Source organism: Aegilops tauschii, chromosome 3, assembly GCF_002575655.3.
Source record: "Aegilops tauschii subsp. strangulata cultivar AL8/78 chromosome 3, Aet v6.0, whole genome shotgun sequence".
Classification (NCBI taxonomy): Eukaryota; Viridiplantae; Streptophyta; class Magnoliopsida; order Poales; family Poaceae; genus Aegilops; species Aegilops tauschii.
The window spans coordinates 30,127,636-30,143,681 of NC_053037.3; the positions used below are offsets into that span (position 1 = coordinate 30,127,636).

At 49.3% G+C, this 16,046-nt stretch overlaps 1 protein-coding gene across 1 annotated transcript; it reads right to left on the minus strand.

Annotated features, from left to right (window-relative positions):
• Window positions 1-2,823: 2,823 nt before the first annotated feature.
• On the minus strand, window positions 2,824-4,284 carry LOC141042660 (uncharacterized). The gene is made up of 2 exons (XM_073511522.1): window positions 3,732-4,284; window positions 2,824-3,380 (listed from the first exon to the last, which is right to left on the minus strand). Exons 1-2 carry the CDS (start codon window positions 4,282-4,284, stop codon window positions 2,824-2,826), a joined length of 1,110 nt encoding a protein of 369 aa, XP_073367623.1.
• Window positions 4,285-16,046: the final 11,762 nt, after the last annotated feature.

Genomic DNA, 16,046 nt, shown 5'->3' on the forward strand with positions numbered 1-16,046 from the left:
TGAGGTGAATCTTCATATTTTTTTCTATATGCCATGTACATATACGGTGCCACACGTCTGGCAAGACTTGGCGAATTGCCTTGATCATCGCAGCGTCGCGTCCGTGATAACACTCTTCAGCATCTATTGACACATGGACCTCAAAAAAGTCTCCAGCAGCCACACATATGTCTCTGCGGTCTCGTCAGAAACTATGGCACAAGCAAAAACAGTGGTCTTCCGGTGATTGTTAAGACCAACAAAGGGTACGAATGGCATACCATACCGGTTTATCTTGTACGTGCTGTCAAATACAAGCACGTCGCCGAAGTCCTCATAGTCATGACGAGACTGGGAGTCACACCAGAACATCCTATTCATATGTCCTTCCTTGTCTAGCTTGTACTCGAAAAAGAAGCTAGGATCCCTCTGTTTCCTACTGGCCATGATGGCTATGACTGTGGCAGCATCACCTTTTGAAAGCAGCTTCCTCTTCTCCCTGGCGCAAAGGTTGTATATTTCACGCCTGGTAAAACCAACACCGCCATATCATACATGTTTGCTGATGAAGGAATCCATCATGTCGTGAATTCTAATCCCTGCAGCTCCCATGGACAGTATCTCAGCTCTCTGGTACTCTTTGATTTTTCTGTGGGACCAAAGAAAAGGTACCTCGTCCGGTCCTGCCAAGATATGGCTATGCTTGTCCTCAAAACTATCAATATACCAAACCCCACGCTTTTGGTCAAGCTTCACGGTTAGGTGCGCTTCGCAGTGGCAGCGTGTCTCGGGTCTGAGCCTACGGCTGTGTCCTTCCTCGGTTAGCAACCTGCTGTCACGTTTTCCTTGTCTGGAACAAACAAACCGCCTATAACGCATATACATGACTCGGTTTTGCTATACCTGACCCTATTCTTTCTAATGCTGAAACCATTATCTCTAGCATAGCTGTTGTAGAAATCATACGCAGCCTCGTGAGACGTAAAAGTCATTTTTATTATCTGCATGAACATATCCCTCTTATCATCTGCACTAGCAGTATCCTGGACATTCTTTTTCCCCTCAACTTCTGTCACCTACACAATCATAACATAGCCATGAAAACAGTTTTCTATGGTATAACATTACTTCCATACAACATTGATTACATACATACCTCACTCATGATGATCGACGATTGCGACTCCCCAGAATCAGGTGCAGCTAATAATTCGACATCAAGGCATGTCTCCGTGTCGGATTCACCGTAATAGTCGTACGCATTATGGCATTCGGAAATGAGCTGAAAAATATAACACAAATACATAAGTACTTATCATATAATATTCCAGGATTAATTCAATTTGCATGCATGCCAACAAAAAATTCCACTTCGATACCTGACTAATGTAATCTTCATTCGAGATCTCCGAGTTGTTTTCCTCACCATCATCATGCTCATTGTTTTCCTGACCATCATCATGTTCATCCATCTATAAATTTTCAAAATATAATATTGTCGGATGCCATCAAAAAATTACAACATGATAATGCCACTCACATTAAGATCTTCCAATACGTTCCCATTCTCTGACCTATCTCCACGATCTGAATTTTCATCATCTGACCAATCTTCTATCCAGTCTTTCATCAGTTCTCCAAACTCCATGTCATACATCATATCAGTTAACTCATCGTCCGCCATTTCCTACAACAATTAATATGTATCATCACATGTGCAAACATTATCAATGCTGACATATACAACACCTAGCGCACGATCACGAATGTTAAATAAACTACCCCAACCGGAGAGCGCCCCAACCGAGGGCGTTCAGACCGTGCACACAACCGACGCCAACGACCTCTGATCGCCCATGGATCCTCCCCCCCCCCCCCCCTCTCCACACCGAGCGGCGTTAAGGTACGTCCCACGAATCCAATATGTGATCACTTTGGATCGCAAGAAGCAGCGCTACCCGTGATAACATGCGCCGCCGGATTCCTAGCCCACGGCACCAGTTGTGATTACTTTGGATCGCCGGATACCTAGGTAAGCCGCCGCATCAAATAACGGAGCCGTCGTGCACACAACCGACGGCAACCGACGCTAGGTTAACCCTAGAAAGAAGAAACCCACTTTAGCCTGCGTGATCACTGTGTATATCACGACGAGCAGCACTACCAGAACAAGATCTGCGATGGCCTGCACCGCCAAAAAGCTAGGTTACCCGCCCCGCTAGGTTAACCACTACGACGAAAACAGCGGCAGTTTGTTTGATGCTGCCGCGAGCGAGACAAACGTGGGGAAACGGGATGCGGTACCTGCGAGCGCTGGAGGTTGACGACGGTGCCGCGCGCGCTCTCGGACGAGATCGCCGCCGCCGATATTCCTACAGAACCTCACCAGAATGATGGAGGAGCTGCGTGAATGATGGAGCTGCGTGATTGATTGAGCTGCGTGATTGATGGATCGGCCGTCGGCAGGTCCTACCTGGTCGTGGGGATGTGTCATCCTTTTTTTTCGGGATGTCACCGTATACATACGTATGGGTCATACGGGTTATACGGGCCTTGGATATGGGCTACGGGGCTTGGATATGGGCAGCGGCGGGCCGGAGAAAAAATAAATGGCAGAGGTCAAGAATACCTTTAGGAAATTGAGTTAGGGGGTGCACCGGAGCAAGCCTCCTGTTCTCCCATCCCCGGCGCTGGAGGCGGTCGTTGCACCATAAACTATCATGGTGCAGCAGCCAGCTGAACATCTTTGTGTGGACCGGCACCCATACCTTCCAGATCAGCGACTTGAGGCTCGTCCTCGGGCGATCGGCAAACTGCAGATCATATGCCAACCGCGCGGAGTATTCAGCGCCTCTTCCCGCAGTCTAGGCGATCTCGCCAGGGGCGGCGTCTTGAAGAGCGATTCCCGCCCTCCTGATCGCCCTTGCATGGAAACGAACTGCGGCAGAATGCTGTCAACGCTTCCGTGTTGAAATCACGGATCCACCGATCCTGCCGCAGCGCCGCCGCCACGGTCCTGTTTTTGCGAATGGAGTGCTTGAAGATGTCCGGGAACTGCAACCGCAGCGTTCTGTCTCCCAACCAGTGGCAACTCCAGAATGAGGTCTGGTTGCCGCCCAGGATGGAGAGAGACGTGGCGGAGGCGAAGAGAGCTCGGTCCTTGTCGTCGCATGGCGTGTCTACCCCACTCACGGGCATCCGGGGTCCTTCCACGATAGCCAAAGCCAGCGCAGCATTAGCGCGCGCGAACCGTGGCATGTCCGGGATGCCAAAGCCGGCGCGGTCCACCGGAGTCGTGACAACCGGCCATGCCATCTTGCATTTGCCACCCGTGAGCTGCTCGTCGGCTCGTCCTGCGCCCATAGGAACTTCCTCCGAGCAATGTCTACGTCCTTGAAGAACTTTGCCAGGGTGCGCAAGACGGCCAGACGAGCTCTAATCCTATCTAGGATGTATTGCAGATGCACTAGCCTAAGCCTACCAAGCGTGATAGTCAGCCCGAGGTACCGGATGGGGAGCCCGACTATCTGTCCTCCGGAGCTCTGCACGACGTGGTCCAGATCGATGACAGTGCAGCGGATGGGCGCGACGGTCGATTTGGCGTGGCTTAGGTGCAGCCCAGAGGCGTTAAACGCCCCCACCCCCACCCCCCCCCACCCCCCCCCCCCCCCCCCCCCCCCCAAGCAGCAGTTGGACGAGCTTCCACCTCCCCGCGCACTGGGTTGACGAAGACGACCGCGTCCTCGGCGTACAGACTGGCGTAGAGCCGGGCCCCTCCGAGTGCAGGGTGCCCGATTGCGTGGCTGCCTCGAGGAGTCGGTGCAGGGGATCGATCGCCAGAATGAACAGCAGCGGCGACGACGGATCGCCCTCGACGCCGTTCAGGAGGCATGAGAACGTTGCGGAGGAGAGCAGGAGTGCAATCCAGTCCCTCCAGTGCGCCGAGAAGCCCATCCGCTGCATCAACTCCATGAGATACTCCCAGGAGATGCTGTCAAACGCCTTAGCTATGTCTAATTGCATCAACAACGCCGACTTGTTTTTCCTGTGCACAAGCTTGACAGTGCTCTGAACAAACAGGAAATTGTCGTGGATCCCCTTGCGCTTTTGTAAAGCGCTCTGTGCCGGCGAGATCAGCTGATCGATCACGTACCCCAACCTCATCGAGAGCACCTTCGCGATCAGTTTGGCGACAGAGTGAATGAGGCTGATTGGGCGGAAATCTCCTAATTGTATGGCCTCATTCTTCTTTGGCAGCAGGGCGATCATAGCCTTGTTAATCGACGCGAAATCCCCTCCGGCCATGTGGCAAAACTTGTTGAACACTGCCATAATATAATGTCGGCTTTGATCGTGTGCCAGCACGCCCGGAAGAACGTGCCCGTGAACCCGCCAGGCCCTGGGGCCTTCTCCGCTGGCGACGCGCACACCGCCGCCCACACCTCGGCCTCGGAGAAGGGGCTCAAAACTATTAATTATCTGACATCTTATACTTCTAGACACAGCCGTTTTCGGTGGAGGTAATGGAATTGAACAGTTGCATGATTCATAGGGTGACTGCCTGGTTTGACGGGCTAATGTGCTGAAATGGTTCAAAGGGCAAGGAGATCGTTGGAACATAGTTTGTGAGATTTGGGCTGTGTTTCCTCAATTGACTGTTTGTCGTAATTTTGAATAAAAAATAGCATCCTGAGCACTCTGACTTGTGCTTTGCCCAGGCTTTGTATATTGTGATGGTGTTCAAATTATCTTTGTGTGCCTAGGCCATGTACATAGGTCTCCCTTGGTTTAGCTGTTTCATAAATTGTTAAGTTGAAAGCAAGTTATCAGTAGTCTAATTGTTATTAGAAACAACAGTCGCATCATTCAACTCCCCCACTCACAACAAGCCATGTTAAAAGGCCGAAAGACTTATTTTGTTGTCATTGGTATTCATAGGACATATAGCCAGGAATATGATATCTGTTATAGAGCTCTTGTTTATGTTGCAGAGCTGATCACGAGTTTGTTATGCAAAGCTTGTTCATGCACTGTACTATTTTACATAGGTACTGTTTAGTATCAGGCTAATGACAGGATTGATAATTTTGTTTCCAAACAGGTGAAGGAATGGCTGCTGCAGTTCTCAGTGAGTTTGTCACATCAAATCAATGGTGTCTGCTATTTTTATATGCTATCTTAAAACTATTGTCATGTCTTAGTCTAGCCAAGTTTCTAATGTAGCAAGATGCTTTTGAATACCTAATCCAGGGAATTTCTGCTTCCCCAAGTATTATTAAGTCGGATTTCAGTTGTATCTTGCTTCCTTTGTATGGTTGTGCTTGGCAGCTCTTCTATTCAGCAATGTGTGTTTCAGGCCCCAAGTATCGCCTAAATTTACATGCTTGTGTATTCTTCTCAGATGTGGTATGAAAAGCATACCATCACAGTCGATGCACTGTGGTCATGATCCGCTGGTGCTCTTTTTGTCCCTGAGATTAATAGCAGGAGATTAATCTGGGCAAGTGTGGGCCTGCCTGAGAGATACAGATTATCATATTAGAGAGAGGAAAAATGGAACTTATTTGGTCTGAACTAACTGAATTATAGGAGAAAAGCGGCATGCTGGGTGAGCACAGTTAGAATATTCATTTCAGCAGCTAGACAATGTTTGATCCAAATGTGGTCTTATATTACATCCAATCGATCCTATGGTGGTGCCATGTTGTATAATCTTTCTTATCCAGACAAGCTCTGGTAGAAATTAGTGCCTACACGACTGAAATTAGTGCGCTATAAATTAAACAGTAACATACACAAGTCCTAAAATTATTCGAGGGGTGTCAACTTACGGCCCGTTCGGATCCTCTCCACGAGCCAGCTTCCCAGAATACCTATGTGAATCGATCCCGAACGCTCCAGCTTCGAGGAGCCAGCTTCGCGGAGACGAGGATCCGACCCGTGCAATTTTCGCGGAGACGAGAAGCGGCGGTTGGCCAGCTTCGCTAAAACGAGAAGCGGGAGTTTGATGCCACCGCTAAGTTGCACACCGGTTCGTGGAGCCTCCTGATTTCTTTTCTCCCAAGCCCTGTGGGAACCAGCCAGTAGACGTGGGCGCAGCAGGGTCATCCACATCCTTCACTCCGAATTGGGCCTGCAGCCCATGTCACCATCTGTGTTCCCTAATGGCCCATGTCCACACCCTTTCACTCTAAACAGCCCTGTAGCCCAGCGCCAGCGCATGAGAAGCTGGCTAGAGCCTCCCGAACGCACATGGCTCCTCGCGGAATCTGGAAGCTGGCGCACGAAGCTGGAATCGTGGATTTCCTGAACCTGGAGAGCTTCAGAACGGGGCCTTAGTCCTAAAAGTTTGGTAGTGTGTCACCTGCAGTCCTATCATGATGCATCAGCTTTGACGAGCACGGGTGGCGGGTTGACTACTGACATGCAGCTTTTTTTTGCACAACCCCCATCCCCCCCCCCCCCCCCCCGCCCCCCGCGTCATCTCTTCTAATTTTGTGGACCTCCTCCTTGCATACATCCTTTCTGTTCCCTTCCTCCCCTCCAATAGCCACAGTCCACCTCGGCACCTGAACATCATGAACGTGATGAACTTTAGCGACATGTGCTTGGAACTACTAACACATCTAACTTCGCTGCCCAGGGAGAATCATCTATGCTGGGGAGGAGCTGGGGACGAAGTTGTCTAAACTTCAGCGTCACACTACTAGGAAAAAGGCTATAGATGAAATGACCACTAATGACGCACCAGACATGTGGTGCGCCACTACTATATAGCAGTGGCGCACCATGTGCTGATGCGCCATTAGTGTCTACACACGGTGCGCCATTAGTAACAATTTTTTTTTATTTTTTCAAACATACTAATGGCGCACCAGGGCACAGTGCGCCATTACTAGTTCTAACTAGTAATGACGCACCAGCCACATAGTGCGTCACTACTATATGGCGCACTATGCCCTGGTGCGCCATTAGTGTATATTTTTTTTTGCAAAACTACTGATGGCACACCACCAGCAGGTGCGCCATTAGTAACCCTGGTTACTAATGGCGCATTTGTAGGTGGTGCGCCATTAGTAACCTGGGACCAGCTAGATATTTTGGACAGCCACACCTACCCACTCACTTTCCCCACTTCATTCTCTCCACCTCCTCCTTCAAGCTTGTCTCGGCTGCCTCCTCCTCCTCACCTCATTTGCACCATAGATTCATCCAAATTAAGTGGTTAAATTACCTTTTTTTGATAGGTAAGTAAGGGGGAAGCTATCTTTATGTTGTTCTCCCTCCAAGAACGTGCACATGCACTTTTTATGGCCTAGCTAGATCTATGTATGTTTGTGGTGTTGCATATGTTTGTGGTGTTGCATATATGTTTGTGTTTGCAGGTACCGGTATTTGAAATGCGATAGTTGCCAATATTTTGCCGGAATGTTGATTCATTTCCGTTTCGGCGAGAATTTTGGCACTATGCATTCTTTTTGGTCCTATTTTTAGGGAAAGTCATGCCAAAATTTTTCTTGGTTCTAAAATATCGTTTTGCTCTACCCCGCAGGCGACCATGGTCCGCACGATGACCGAAGGCATCGTGAATAGGTTTTTGAGCTCCGCGAAGGCCAAGATGCTTCAAAAGAACGAGACGGAGATAAGATGTCCGTGTCGAAGATGCAGCTGAAGAGCCTTATTGCGGACCCGGATTCCGGGCAGGTGCGGGACCACCTGCTCTTGCGTGGTTTCATGGATGGCTATCGGTGGCAAGGTGATGCAGATGACTATGAAGTCGTCCATGGGGGTCGGGCAAGAAATGAGGAAGGGCAGCAAGACAACCACCGCGGCTCGGGCGGGCGAGAAGACGAAGAAGCTCCAGGACATGATCACGACGGTGATGTTGTACACAGTCATTACTTAGAAGATGCCGAACATGATGATGACGAAGATGCCGGAGCAGACGAAGGGCATGATCATGAAGATGAAGATGCCGGCGGAGCAGACGACGATGGACCATCGACGGGCTGGGTGCAGGACCCTCACATTCAAGAGCTGCTTCTCAAGCAGACGGATAACACAAGAGCTTCCGCCCGAGAGAAAGCCAAGCTGGATCAACTGGAGATAGACGCGGTTACTCCATTGTATGAAGGATGCAGGCCCGAGGATACCCGCCTGAAAGTAACGCTCATGGCTCTGGATATGAAGGTAAAACACAAAATAACCGACACATGCTTCGACGAGAACATGTCATTCTGGCACGAACGTCTTCCCAAGGGGAACAAGTGCCCGACCAGTTTCGAGGAGGCGAAGAAAATCGTGTGTCCTCTGGATTTACCGCACGTGAAATACCATGTGTGCATGAACAATTGCATCATTTATCGGGACGAGCACGCGGAGTCTACCATATGTCCGGTGTGCGGCGTCACTCGATACAAGAAGAGGAAGAAAGCTCCTCGAAAAGTGGTGTGGTACTTTCCGATCACTCCTCGTCTACAGCGGTATTTCGCGGACCCTAAGGTAGCAAAGCTCCTGCGTTGGCACGCGGATAGGGAGGAGAAGAAGCGAGAAGATGACGCAAATGATCCGGAGATAAATAAAAAAGACAAGATGCTGAGTCACCCTAAGGATGGGAGCCAGTGGCAAGCGTTGAACTTCGAACACCCAGAATTTGGGAAGGATCCAAGGAACATCGTGCTGGGCGCGAGCACCGATGGAGTCAATCCGTTTGGCAGCCAGAGAAGCACACATAGCACCTGGCCTGTGTTTGTGTGGATGTACAACCTTCCCCCTGGTTGTGCATGAAGAGGAAGTACATTCACATGAGTATGCTAATTCAAGGGCCGAAACAACCAGGGAACGACATCAATCTGTATCTGGGGCTGCTGAAAGAGGAGCTAGACACGCTGTGGAAAACGCCAGCCAATACGTGGGACGCCGCAGAGAAAGAATATTTCCCTATGAGAGCCGCACTGCTCACGATGGTGCACGACTATCTCGGTTACGGATATCTCGCGGGGCAGGTGGTCCACGGATTTTCTGGATGCGTCAGGTGCATGGATGACACAACATATCGCCAGCTAGATAGAGATCCCGGGTCTTCGAAAACCGTGTTCATGGGACATCGAAGGTGGCTTCGCGACGATGACCCGTGGAGGAAACGCAAGGATCTGTTCGATGGTGAAACCGAACCCCGAAGACGCCCGCGTACGAGGAGCGGCGAGGAAATAGACGAGCTGTTGAAAAATTGGAAAGATTGCCCACTGCCGGGAAAGAAGCAAAAGGCGCCAGAGCCGCTGCTGAAGGTATGAAAAACGAGGTCTGTTTTCTGGGACTTGCCGTACTGGAAGATCCACCGTGTGCCTCACAGCCTTGATGTCATGCATATCACGAAGAACTGTGCGAGAGTCTGCTTGGTACCCTGCTCAACATGCCAGAGAGGACCAAAGATGGGCCGAAAGCAAGGGCAGACTTGAAATCAATGGGCATCAGGGAGGAGCTTCACGCTAATGATGATGATGAGGCGAAGCAGGACATGGAAAGTCGTCGCGAAGGAAAAAAGGCCAAGAAGACCGGAAATGACTTCCCTCCCGCGTGCTTCAGTCTATGTCAGGAGGAGATCGATCAGTTTTTCACCTGCGTCGTAGGAGTAAAACTTCCTTACGGTTACGCGGGGAAGATAAGCAGATACCTAGACTCAGCGAAGCAGAAGTTCAGCGGGATGAAGTCTCACGACTGTCACGTGTTGATGACGCAGATACTTCCAGTTGCAATCCGTGGGATCATGGACACGCACGTCCGTGAAACGCTATTTGGCCTATGCAACTTTTTCGACGTCATCTCTCGGAAGTCGGTTGGCATGAGGCAACTCAGAAGGCTACAGGAAGAGATCGTGGTGATACTATGCGAGCTTGAGATGTACTTCCCGCCCGCATTGTTCGACGTTATGGTGCATCTGCTGGTCCATATCGTGGAGGATATCATCCAACTCAGGCCGACGTTCCTGCACAGCATGATGCCGTTCGAAAGGATGAATGGTGTCATCAAAGGATACGTTCGCAACATGTCACGTCCAGAGGGAAGCATAGCCAGGGGCTTTCTGACCGAAGAGTGCATCTCCTACTGCACGAATTATCTAGGCATCGAGAACCCCGTTGGTCTGCCCGTCAACAGGCACCTCGGCAGGCTCACTGGATGGGGTCACCGTGAGGGTCGCCGCGAAATGCATGTCGACTTCGAGGGTCGACTCGCCGACTTTGAAAGAGCAAACCTAGTCGCGCTACAACACATAGACGTGGTCGATCCTTGGGTGGTAGAGCACAAAACCTTTATTGAGAAGACATACAATGACCGAGGCCAACAGAGGACGGACGGAGATATAATCAAAGAGCACAACTCATGTTTCACACGTTGGTTCAAGCAGAAGCTTCTGTCGTACCCTTTACATGAGGATTCTTCCGCGGAAGAACAACTCATATTCTACACCGAGGACAAGGACATGAAGAGCGATGGTTATCAGAACTCCGGGGTAACGATGGAATCCTACACCGGTAACGACAAGGACAGATACTACGGAAGGATCGAGGAGATCTGGGAGCTGAGCTACGCTGGAGAGAAGGTCCCGAAGTTCCGTGTCAGATGGGCCAAGAGCGTCATAAAAGAAGACCGGTATTTCACCACCATGGTTATACCCAAAGCCAAATCCAAGACCGCGGGCGCGAACGTCACCGCAAAAAATGAGCCATGGGTACTGGCTTCCCAAGTGGACCAGTGCTTCTTCGTTACCGACCCGTCAAAGCCCAGTCGTGTTGTCGTGAGGAGAGGCAAAAGGAAGATCATCGGAATGGACGGAGTCGCCAATGAGCAAGACTTCGACAAGTACGGCGACCCGAAGATGGAACATGACGACGACGATGAAGTATCAGCATACACCACAAGAAGAAGCAGGACCACCCTACCTAAAGGACGTCCGTTCAAGAGAAGAACTCCATTTACGAAAAATAAGGGCAAGAAGATTGTGAACAGATAGCTAGCTAAGATCGATTGTATTTAAATTGTAGCCTTCATTCCTCGATTGTATTTCAAGGGCACTTTTTGAACTCATGAATATTTTCAAATTTCATGGGCACTTTTTGAATTCATGAATATTTTTTCAAATTCGATGATATTTTTTTGACCCACCGCACCCTCCCCCGCTCCACCGCCGTCGCCGACCCCCCGCACCCTCCCCGGCCCGCTCCACCGCCGCCGAGCACCCCCTGCACCCTCCCCCGCCGCCGCCGATCCCCCGCACCCTCCCCAGCCCGCTCCACCGCCGCCGAGCACCCCCATTTGATGATATTTTCAAATAACAAATTTGATGATATTTTTTCATATTCATAAAAAAAATTATTACTGTTTTTATAAAAAAAATTATTACTGTTTTATAAAAAAATATTAAAAACATACTAATGGCGCACCGCTCGGGTGGTGCGCCATTGCTATCTAAAAAATAGATTTCTAATGGCGCACCGCTAGGGGGTGCGCCATTAGTAATCTTCCCCCCTAGCTCTAACTCGCCCGATCTTCCCCCCTAGCTCTAACTCGCCCGACCCCTTCGTCCCTCCCTCTCGCCAGATCCACTTCCCCCCGCACGCTGCCCCGACCCACGACGCCGCCGCCCCCGCGCCCCCCACCACTGCAGCTCCACCATCGCCGACGCCTCCGCGACCTCGCCGTCGCCGACAGCCTCCCCACGTCGGCCCCTGCCCTGTGCCGCCTCTACCTCAGTCCGGGCACGGGGTGCAGGACGACGACCGCCGCAGACCCGTGAAGCACGTGGCCGTCGGCCTCCCCACGACCAACCGAGGAGCCCAGGAGGACCGCCGTCGTCTTCCTCTTCGACTACGAGGACCCGGACGAGCTCGGACGCCCTCGAGCCATCCCTTCGACGCCGCCGCCGCCGACCCCGACCCCTCCGGCGACCGGCCGCGCCCGCCCAGGTATCTCTCCTCCTTCCTCCTTCCTCCCTCCCGAGGTTAAGTCAGTTTCCCCTCTCTACAACTTTGTCTGCCTCCAGAAAATTGAAAACCGTACACAAAATTCAGTGATAGTTTCAGACCATCCGGAGTCACAAATCATAAAATAGACTTTGTTGGAATTCGTTGATTGCATGAGAACTGAATTTATGTTAATTAGTCAGAAGTCATAGCATTATGCAAAGAAACTTTGCCGAAATTGGAGCAGCTCTCTTATGAAGTTCTGATGAAGGGCAGCAAAAACTCTGCATTCAGTTTTCAGTCATAGGAAAACAAAGTTATCCACAAAGTGTTTTTCTGTTTAACATTTTGATGGAGTACAATTGTTACAGTACAATCAGAATTGTGTATGATTGTGCCTAAAGTAGATAATCTAAAGATACAGACAAAATAATTAGGGGAGCATGTGTGAATCTCTGACAGCAATACAAACTAAGATTCAATTAAGACTAATTAACTGCATTTGATGTCACTATATTCTCTGAATAACTTCAGTTATGATCTGTGCTGGAAAACTTCAGTTAACACTCATTTTTCAGTTAACTCATTACAGTTCAGACCATATTTTGATTGTCAATAATAGTGGACTTTTAAGGCTTTTTTAGAGGCAATACTAGTGGATTTTAGGCTTTTTTACAGGCAATAATAGTGGAATTTTAGGCTTTTTTTGGAGGAGTGTGTTTCATGCTGGCCTACAGTGATGAATTAGTCAGAAGATTGTGCCTTAGGATTGTGCCAAAGTTATCCATTGTATCTATTTGCTTGTCCTTCAAATAGGGGCAAGACTGTTATAGAAAAATTACTTGCAAGCATATTGTGATTTACTTGCAAGCATATTCTGCCTTAGTTACAGAAAAATTACTTGCAAGCATATTGTAACTATTTTCACTCTGTCCTGAAGGTTTTTGACTACAGAATTTGTGGTGACCCACACTCTGTTGGTTCACAGGGTGCTAGAGCTGCACTTAACTTGCTAAAATAATCCCTTGTTCTTACTGGTTATAGAAATTCATTGCTTGTCCTATGTTTTCTGTCAGGGTATTGTTCAGGAAGCTTGCTTGAGTTTGTGTCCTTTAATTTGTAAATTTGCAGTTCTAGCCACATTTAGGATAAGTTGTTGTATATACTGTCATAAAGTTCAGCAAGAACAGGGCATCAACAGGCATGGATTAAGCTGTTTCTTTGCTATAACATACTGTATATCACTCCACAATGAAATACAGTACATATTGATGTGCTTTGTAAAACTTGTTCATGTACTGAACTACTAATGCCTTGTGACGCTCTGAATTACTTGTGATGCCTCTGAATTACTTGTGATCACATTGAGAATAAAGATGATGATCATCTTTTACAGAAAACAATTTCTGTAAATACGTCAGTAACTTTGCTAGTTTGCTGGGTTTTGTCTCCGACCATCGTGTCGTGATTATTTTGCAGGTACCCCGAGAGGCCCTTGAGTTTGCTGGAATGTCGATTAACTTCCGTTCCGGCAAATTCGGGTACTCCATGTTGGAAATATGCCCTAGAGGCAATAATAAATGGTTATTATTATATTTCTTTGTTCATGATAATTGTCTATTGTTCATGCTATAAATGTGTTATCCGGAAATCGTAATACATGTGTGAATACATAGACCACAATGTGTCCCTAGTAAGCCTCTAGTTGACTAGCTCGTTGATCAACAGATAGTCATGGTTTTCTGACTATGGACATTGGATGTCATTGATAACGGGATCACATCATTAGGAGAATGATGTGATGGACAAGACCCAATCTTAAGCATAGCATAAAAGATCGTGTAGTTTCGTTTGCTAGAGCTTTTCCAATGTCAAGTATCTTTTCCTTAGACCATGAGATCGTGCAACTCCCGGATACCGTAGGAGTGCTTTGGGTGTGCCGAACGTCACAACGTAACTGGGTGACTATAAAGGTGCACTACGGGTATCTCCGAAAGTGTCTGTTGGGTTGGCACGGATCGAGACTGGGATTTGTCACTCCGTGTGACGGAGAGGTATCTCTGGGCCCACTCGGTAATGCATCATCATAATGAGCTCAATGTGACTAAGGCGTTAGTCACGGGATCATGCATTGCGGTACGAGTAAAGAGACTTGCCGGTAACGAGATTGAACAAGGTATTGGGATACCGACGATCGAATCTCGGGCAAGTAACATACCGATTGACAAAGGGAATTGCATACGGGATTGATTGAATCCTCGACACCGTGGTTCATTCGATGAGATCATCGTGGAACATGTGGGAGCCAACATGGGTATCCAGATCCCGCTGTTGGTTATTGACCGGAGAGGCGTCTCGGTCATGTCTGCATGTCTCCCGAACCCGTAGGGTCTACACACTTAAGGTTCGGTGATGCTAGGGTTGTAGAGATATGTGTAGGCGGAAACCCGAAAGTTTTTTGGAGTCCCGGATGAGATCCCGGACGTCACGAGGAGTTCCGGAATGGTCCGGAGGTGAAGAATTATATATAGGAAGTCAAGTTTCGGCCACCGGGAAAGTTTCGGGGGTTACTGGTATTGTACCGGGACCACCGGAAGGGTCCCGGGGGTCCACCGGGTGGGGCCACCTATCCCGGAGGGCCCCGTGGGCTGAAGTGGGAAGGGAACCAGCCCCTAGTGGGCTGGGCGCCCCCCCATGGGCCTCCCCCCATGCGCCTAGGGTTGGAAACCCTAGGGTGGGGGGCTTCCCACTTGCCTTGGGGGCCAAGGCACCCCCTTGGCCGCCGCCCCCACCCTAGATGGGGTTTGGCCGGCGCCCCCCCCCCCCCCCTCCCAGGGGGCCTATATAAAGGGGGGGGAGGGAGGGCAGCAACATCTCAGCCTTGGGCGCCTCCCTCCTCCCCTGCTACACCTCTCCCTCTCGCAGAAGCTCGGCGAAGCCCTGCCGAGACCCGCTACATCTACCACCACGCCGTCGTGCTGCTGGATCTCCATCAACCTCTCCTTCCCCCTTGCTGGATCAAGAAGTAGGAGACGTCGCTGCACCGTACGTGTGTTGAACGCGGAGGTGCCGTCCGTTCGGCACTCGGTCATCGGTGATTTGGATCACGGCGAGTACGACTCCATCATCCACGTTCATTGGAACGCTTCCGCTCGCGATCTACAAGGGTATGTAGATGCACTCCTTTCCCCTCGTTGCTAGTATACTCCATAGATGCATCTTGGTGAGCGTAGGAAAATTTTAAAATTATGCTACGATTCCCAACAGTGGCATCATGAGCCAAGCCTATGCGTAGTTACTATGCACGAGTAGAACACAAAGCAGTTGTGGGCGTTGAGTTTGCCAATTCTTCTTGCCGCTACTAGTCGTATCTTGTTTCGGCGGTATTGTAGGATGAAGCGGCCCGGACCGACCTTACACGTACGCTTACGTGAGACAGGTTCCACCGACTGACATGCACTAGTTGCATAAGGTGGCTAGCGGGTGTCTGTCTCTCCTACTTTAGTCGAAACGGATTCGATGAAAAGGGTCCTTATGAAGGGTAAATAAAAATTGGCAAATCACGTTGTGGTCATACGTAGGTAAGAAACGTTCTTGCTAGAAACCTACAAACCACGTAAAAACTTGCAACAACAATTAGAGGACGTCTAACTTGTTTTTGCAGCATGTGTGATGTGATGTGATATGGCCAGAAGATGTGATGATGATATATGTGATGTATGAGATTGATCATATTCTTGTAATAGGAATCACGACTTGCATGTCGATGAGTATGACAACCGGCAGGAGCCATAGGAGTTGTCTTTATTATTTTGTATGACCTGCGTGTCATTGAATAACGTCATGTAAATTACTTTACTTTGTTGCTAAACGTGTTAGCCATAGAAGTAGAAGTAATCGTTGGCGTGACGACTTCATGAAGACACAATGATGGAGATCATGATGATGGAGATCATGGTGTCATGCCAGTGACGAAGATGATCATGGTGCCCCGAAGATGGAGATCAAAGGAGCATAATGATATTGGCCATATCATGTCACTATTTGATAGCATGTGATGTTTATCATGTTTTGCATCTTATTTGCTTAGAACGACGGTAGTAAGTA